The following is a 7,581-nucleotide window of genomic DNA, read 5'->3' on the forward strand; positions in this document are numbered from 1 at the left end:
ACAAGACCTTTCAGCTTACTACCTTTGCCTAACAAAGAGAGGACATTCTCTCCCATCTGGAGTATACAAAATTTTGTTCACTGTTGTCAGCATGCTCCTTATGTTATATACTTTTCTGCACTTCTGAATTCACAGTGACAGCTCAGTGAGAGTAGTTGTAGAGCAAAGTTACTTCACCTTCTGAGCTTCAGCTGCAATATTTGCTTGAAGACAAATTAAATGCCAAATAGAATTAATGTGTTTTTCTTTTTTTAGCATGACTGTTTTATGTCTCTATGATATTCCATTTCCATTCTAAATTAAGGATAGATGTTCAAAATGAAACATCAAGGCAATACTGGTTTTGTGTGAGACTGTGTTTGGGATTTCTTAGATTATGTGTTTCTAACTGGGTTGCTAAAACCAAATGGGAAAATTCCCAGTTGAGATTTTAGCATGTTTTTATACTTACTTTGTATTTAGAAAGCCATGTTGTCTTAAGAACTAGAAAATCATTCCTGGGGAAAAGATGATTACTGAACACAAAAGGTACAACTAAAGCTTTCTATTTCTGCAGAATCACAGAATGGTTGAGGAAGGGACCTCTGGAGGTCATCTTGCCCAACCTCCCTGCTCAAGCAGGGCCACCTAAAGCAGGTTGCCCAGGACCATGCCCACACAGCTTTTGAAGATCTCCAAGGATGGAGATTCCGCAACCTCCCTGGGCAACCTGTGCCAGTGCTCAGTCACCTTCACAGTAAAAAAAGGGTTCAGAGGGAACCTCCTGTGCTCTCATTTGTGCCCATTGCCTCTTGTCACTGGACACCACTGGAAAGAGGTTGGCTCTGTCTCCTTACACTGTCTCGCCAGATATTTATATACCTTGATGAGATCCCCCTTGAGCCTTCTTTTCTCCAGGCTGAGCAGTCCCAGCTCTTTCAGCCTCTCCTCACAAGAGAGATGCTTAATCACCTTCATGACCCTTTGCTGGACTCATGCCAGCTCTCTTTATAAGGTTAGAGTTTTAGATCCAGGAACAGAAATAACAGTTTAAAACCATTCCAATCTATTTCATGCACTCTTGATTTGTCTTCCAGCAATTCATGGAGAATAGCAGCATAACTGCTTGTTACAATGAACTGGTTCAGATAGAACATGGGGAAGTGCGATCTCAGTTCAAATTACGGTATGTAAAAGTGTAAGAAATTTCAATCATCAGCCGCTTGGTCTACATAATTGTATCAGGTTACTTTCTGCTTCTTCCCAACTACATATATATGTGCTTTGCATCTGTATGTTAATTAATGTACTACACCCTTATTTCCTTCTGTTATTTTGTAAAGGACAAATTTAAGTGCCTCAGTAACTGGTACCCTGAGAAAACTTGATCTGTGTTTCACTCACTGGTGGTTTAAATGATGGCTTTCCTTAATGCAGAATGCAGTACATGTCCTTTATTCTGATGCTTGCTTATGTCCCATACTGAATTTGCAATGTTCTAGCAGCCATTACTACCAGCATTAGTTGGGGCAAGATCCTTTAGCAGAAATATTGCAGAACAACTTCGACTCATTTAATTGCAAGCATAGCATTTCTAAAATGCTGTCTTGTGTGTAAGGTTTATGGGCTGCAAATTTACATGACAGTAAAACTTCATGAAGTCATTCTTGATCTCATGTATGTGAGATTTCATATTTGATAGCTGGAGCTGAACGCAGTCTTGATCCAGCTCTTCATACCCTGAGGATTTATTTTCTTGCTTGGGCAAGACTTGTTGGACCAGGAGCACAGTTTTTTATCTTAGTGAGAAATTAAATTACCTTCATTCCTTTATCACTTCAATGTGACTAATTTTATGTTTAATACAGATGCTTACACATGCATGTAAATATGTTTGCAATACAACTACATGAAAAAAAGCGCTTGAAGTTGAGTTCCATGCAGAGAAGGTGTAGTTCCCTGGGTGTCATAAATTAATTCCAGTTCCATCTATGGAAAATACTGTCACTTCTCTACAGGTTTCAGTGTCTCTGTTTAAGAAGTAGATTTTTCTAAGATTTTATTTGCAAACTAATCCCTGAGTGACTTCATGGTCAAGTGACTATGTGTTTGCGCATGCAGAATGCAATTACAGTAAAATTTTCGGGGAAGAAAAATAGAAATTGTGCTCACACAATTTTTCATAATTGTTTTCCGAAACTCGGCAGGAAAATAAAGCAGCTGTGAAATTTTAGAAGTTAATTAGGTGTTGTGATGGTCCTGACTTGGTTTATTGTTCAGTTGTAAATGCAACATGAAATGAGTGACTTCTGAATTAAGTCAGCATAGATCAGAAGCATTGGCTTTATATAGAAAGATTAAGCTGTCATTCATACACACAAAGCTTGTAGTTTATGTTTCTTTTCAAGAACAAGATGCAAATATAGTTTGAGCATCTCTAAATGAATAATATCAATTATGAGTGCAGATAATGAAAACTACAACACAGGGAGCATGATTCATATCGGCAGCCATATTTTTGTGCAAGCTTATTCATAGCCACCACCCAAAAAAAATGCTTCAAATTCATTAAAATTGGAAGGAAACAATGTCAGTCCCCAGTGGCATTTCATCTACTGACAATTCTTTCATTCATATTGTTTATGGAAACAGCAGTACGCCACCCACTTGTAATTCTGCTTGCTTTTGCGCTCTTGAATGTAGTTACATAAATTGTGAGCCTACTTCCTTCTAAATGATATAAATAATAACATTATATAAAATGTATTCTATGTTACATATCTTTTGTATATTGATAATACACATTATGTATATTAATGTGTGTGTATGTTTATTCACATCACTTCTGAACATGACTGTTTCAGGATCCTTTGGCAGCATTGAAAAATACTATCAAAAAAAAGGGTGGTATTTTTGAGTTTGCTACTGCCACTGTCAGATGCAGTCTCAGAATTGTTAAGTACTTTAAAGAGTTTAATAGATGCAGGCCCAGGATAGTTCAATAGTTAAATACTCCTCATCATGTAACAAGCACCAGCAACGCTTATAAGCAACATTTGTACTAACATCTGGGGCCATGGAGTAGCCTTTTAAAACATAAACTTTTCTGAAAATGCATATTTGTAACTTGGAGAAGCTGATGTCTTGCAACAGAAGATTTCCCCCTGCCTCTGCCTGATTAGGCAGATGCTCTAAATGAGTTTGCCATTAAAACCTAGGGAGAACTAGTGTTTGGTAATGCTATTTGGTTATAATTTGTTTTCATCTGTGTGGTTTAATTAAGTGGGGAAAATGTGTTGCACTGTACATCTATCCCACTGGGTCTCTGATCTGTTTGCTGTCTCAATAGGTCATCGATATAGCTTTGTAAAGGTGAAAAAGAAGAGAATATTTTCAGAAAGTTAGTCGATGGAATTAAAACCAGGATATTTCAGGTGTTCAGATACAAGAGAAACATGGTTAAAAAGTAAGACCAGCCCAAGAAAGCAGTATATAAAGTTATCTCAGTGGCCAGAAGTGTCTTTGCATTTCAAGCAGGGACTCCGCTTAGCTGTTTCTGGTTTGAAGCTTGGTTGGAAACCTGCAGGAGGTGTGTATTAATCCAAGAGGATACGGGCTATTTAAACTTGTAGTTTTACTGGCTTGGTTGCCAGATTAAATGAAAATACTAAGGTTTGAATAGTGCAAACATAGCTGTGTGTTTTCTTGCAGAAAGTTTATGTAATGATACTTGTTAGCAGCTGGTGCAGGCATCTATCACTGAGATAAATTGATTGTTTCACACAGCACAAAAGCACACTTTGAAGCCAGCCTGGACTGCTAGAAAATCACTTATAACATTACATTGGGAACTCCTTTTATTATATGAGCTGAAATACTGCTGTGGTCTTCTGTATACAATGCTTTTTCCTACAAATCTTCATCCACATGGCTGCATGTCTGTGTCTCTATGTATATCTCTTTGTGTATCCTATTTGTTTTTTAATTACTTCCATGATGAGCAGAACTAACAACGTCCTGTATTTCTTAATTCTCTAGTCATCGGTATTAATTCAAACACCACTATGTAGTCTGGGAGCAAGATGATCCTTTTAGGTAATAAATGTATACAAGAATGTTTATGTGTGATACATTTACGCCCCCTGCAATGGGAGGTACATAGAAGATAATTAGTTTGTGTTTAGTCCGAATCAAAGATGAATTACTGACATCTATCAAAGCAAGTATGCCTGGGTTGTTTCTTTTAGTATGCACTCTTTCTCTCTTTCTATGTTCTTTTCTTTTCTTTCTAGTATTAGGAGCCTATATTCATGTTAATCCCACTCTGTGTAAATCATAATTTAAGCAATTTAAATTTCATCGCAAGAAAGTAAGGGTTTTGTTTTCCTGCATTAGTTCAAGGATAGCCCTGAAAAAAATGAGAAACAAAGATCATTTTGCCCTTAATAAAGATCAGGGTGTATGGAAATCAAGTCACTGAATTAGTACTTGGAAGCAGGAAAATTTATATTTTTCTGACTAGGACTTTGAGATGGCTTAAATTGTGTCCCTTAATTACATTGTATTACAACTTCTTTGATAGTGCCGATATATTTGCTGTATTGAAAACTTTGTATATATCTACTGTGGTGAATTTTGTCTTCCCTATCTTTAACGATCAGAAAACTTTCTAATCTGATGTAACAGCAATTTGTTATTTTTACTGCTAATTGTTAGTTCCAGCTGTCTAAGGCATGTTTGGAGAAAGAGGTATACTATTGAGATGCTGCGGTACCCATGAGCAATTTTACAATGTGATCTGCGGTAAAAACATATTAACAACAGGGAGGATGTCTGAAGCTGAATTTCCTGAAAAAAATCGTAACAGAGATAGTGACATGGTTAGTCAAAACAACATGCTACTTTGTGATTCATCTATCGATAAGTACAATATAATAATATATTTATAGTGTGAAAAATGTTCTAATGATAAAATTAATGTGAATCATTTGCTAATTTCAGGGCTTGTAATGCAGTGTTTACGGCATTAGACCACTGTCAGGAAGCTATAGAAATAACCAGTGAAGATCACGTCATTCAGGTAGGAGAGGGGAAGTTAATTATTTTGTAGAACTTGGAGAGAGGAACCCTAAAGGGATCTTTGCTCCGTAGTTTCTGTTCTATTTCAGTATTTTAGTTTTGTTGCCCATTAGCAAGCCCTGTGCAATGAACTGCCTTATTTCTGGATGCTGCACATTGATGCCTGCTGTACTTTTAAGACTTTTTCTTTGGTAATGTTATTTAGATGATAATTTTCAGTAAAGTAATGTTGCGTATGGTAAAACCAGCACGAAATCTGTAGGAGAACTAGATAATCTGTACAATAGTTTTGTTCTTTTTCTGTGCCTTCTGATGACAGTTTATGTATCGCCTGTTACTTGAATAAAATGTTTCACCATTACATAGTATTTTTATATGAAAAACACTGAATTGTAGGGATGTGTGGTTATGACTTGTAGCACTTTGATAGTTTTATGTGAGTAGTTATCTTTTAAGTATGTTCTTTTTCATATTATCCTAAAGTACTTTTGTTTGGGCAGTACGTTAATCCAGCCTTTGAACAGATGATGGGGTACCACAAGGGAGAGCTTATTGGCAAGGAACTTACTGAACTACCAAAAAGTGATAAAAACTGTGCGGATCTTTTAGACACTATCAACACATTTATTAAAAAAGGAAAGGTAAGCAAATAAAATAAACTCATGCAAAATTGCCTCAGATTTCTATTCTGCTTTATTTTTAATGCTCTAGGTTTAAGAACACAAGATGTGGTTTTCATGAGGGCGCACAGAAGACCAGAATTCTGCTCCTCAGATGTCTTAGGAGCACAACAGCCCATGCCTTGGACTAGTGACTACAGATTCCTTTAGCTTTGCTTTTAAGATTTCACTGAACTCTAACGATCTGTTGGCTTAAGATCCGTATAAGAACATTTTCTGTGTTTCTGTTTTGCTTAGAGCCCATGAAGATTTTGTTAGTTCGAACATTACAATTTGTCCCTCAGTCAGTCTCTCAGGTGGCTGCATCATCCAACCAAGAGGTTTAACTGTTCTGTCATAACTCAGAGCCTTCATTGACTGCATGCCTTAAGCACCAAAATATATCAGCACCCAGTGGGGTTTGTTTTTCTATCTATAGTTAGAATTACCTGCAGTGCACTGTGAACTCCTGTCACGGTGGTGTTGGGCCATAAAAGCGCTACATGTTCCTGGTGATATGTTCCCCTAATACGTGCAACAGTCTCTTATCCCATCTCCCATGGGCTGCAGAAGTACCTCTCACCCTTCCCTGTCTCATCCTCTGCCTCAAGAACTTTGGGGAGTTCTTGAATTTTTGAATCACTTCCAGCAATGATCTGAGCCTTGGAGGTCACTGTCTGGACTTTTTTGCAGGTTCAACTCCATTTATTAGCAGTACCTGCTGATACTTTTGTACTGCAGGTACCTGCAGGCTACTTTTGCTTTGCTCCTCCTCGTTTATGTAGGCTGCCCAGCTGCTTGCACTGCCTGCTTAAAGGCCTTGTGTGTGTTCTGCATCCATCCATCTTTGTCTGTGACAGAGACGGTATCTTCCACCCATTTTCCAACTTCATCCTACTCTACTGCCAAGTAGTTTCCTCATTAAAATCTCTTTTCTTTGAGGTCGTAAGGAGATAAAAGCCTTCTGCTTTATCCTCCTTTCTTCTCCAATCCATACTGGAGGACACCTTTTATCTCTGCATCAGTGGACTGCTTAAGAATGGTGCATATATGGCTCTTGTTTAGCCTGCAGTCCTCTTGATGCCTTCCTGTAGCAGTGGGGATGGAGGGAAAATTAGTGGCCAGTCAGAGAAATGGGCATTTGCGTGGGAGAACAGGATAAAAGCTGCCATGGAGAGATTGTTTCTGCCTTTTGCTGATCTAGAGTGCCTCAGATATCCATGGTCATGGGAAAACAGTCATGGAATGAGAATAGGCTGTTAGTTACCTGAGGTTAGTTGAAGGACATCCTTAGGTCAAGGGCTTCTGAAATTTAGCATACATATTGCTTGATGACTGACAAATTCAAAGCTCAGTGGTGCTCAGCGTAGAGTATGGTTCTGCTGCTCCCAAGGGATATATCCTCTGGATGTGTTGCAGCTACCACTGCTTATGGTGGTACCTAGCAAGAATATTTGTAAGCCCTCAAAGTAGATGGTTCCTAAAGTTCTTTGTAAAAGTTTTGTATTCTGTCACAAAAGAAATAGATCTATGCTGTCCTTACCTTAGCAAATGCCTGTTAAAGGTGCTACTCTGTATTAATAAATTTTACACTATGTTAAAAAATACAACCATGAAATAATGTGTAATTATTTACTACTTAAGGACTATGTAATAAAAAAAGAATGCAAACTATGTATTCTTAGATGCTGTCTCTGTTGTGTGTGTTTGCTTAGGAATGGCAAGGAGTTTACTACGCAAGAAGAAAATCAGGAGACAGTATCCAGCAGCATGTGAAGATCACCCCTGTGATCGGTCAAGGAGGGTAACTAACTTGTCCAGAACATAATTGCTTTCTGGTTTTTAGGGCCTTCTCTCATCTTTC

At 37.8% G+C, this 7,581-nt stretch overlaps 1 protein-coding gene across 1 annotated transcript in view; it reads left to right on the top strand.

The window, feature by feature from the left end:
• The window catches only part of PDE8B (phosphodiesterase 8B), a gene marked incomplete at its 5' end in the record, with an annotated part of 33,809 nt that overhangs the window by 3,961 nt on the left and 22,267 nt on the right, over positions 1–7,581 (top strand). The window contains 4 exons of the mRNA XM_009699494.1: positions 1,077–1,165; positions 4,981–5,059; positions 5,559–5,699; positions 7,433–7,521. Coding sequence (XP_009697796.1) covers positions 1,077–1,165; positions 4,981–5,059; positions 5,559–5,699; positions 7,433–7,521 — 398 coding nt within the window. The remainder of the gene's footprint in view (positions 1–1,076; positions 1,166–4,980; positions 5,060–5,558; positions 5,700–7,432; positions 7,522–7,581) is intronic.

The sequence above is a fragment of the Cariama cristata genome, unplaced genomic scaffold, assembly GCF_000690535.1.
Source record: "Cariama cristata isolate BGI_N322 unplaced genomic scaffold, ASM69053v1 scaffold7094, whole genome shotgun sequence".
NCBI classification, from domain to species: Eukaryota; Metazoa; Chordata; class Aves; order Cariamiformes; family Cariamidae; genus Cariama; species Cariama cristata.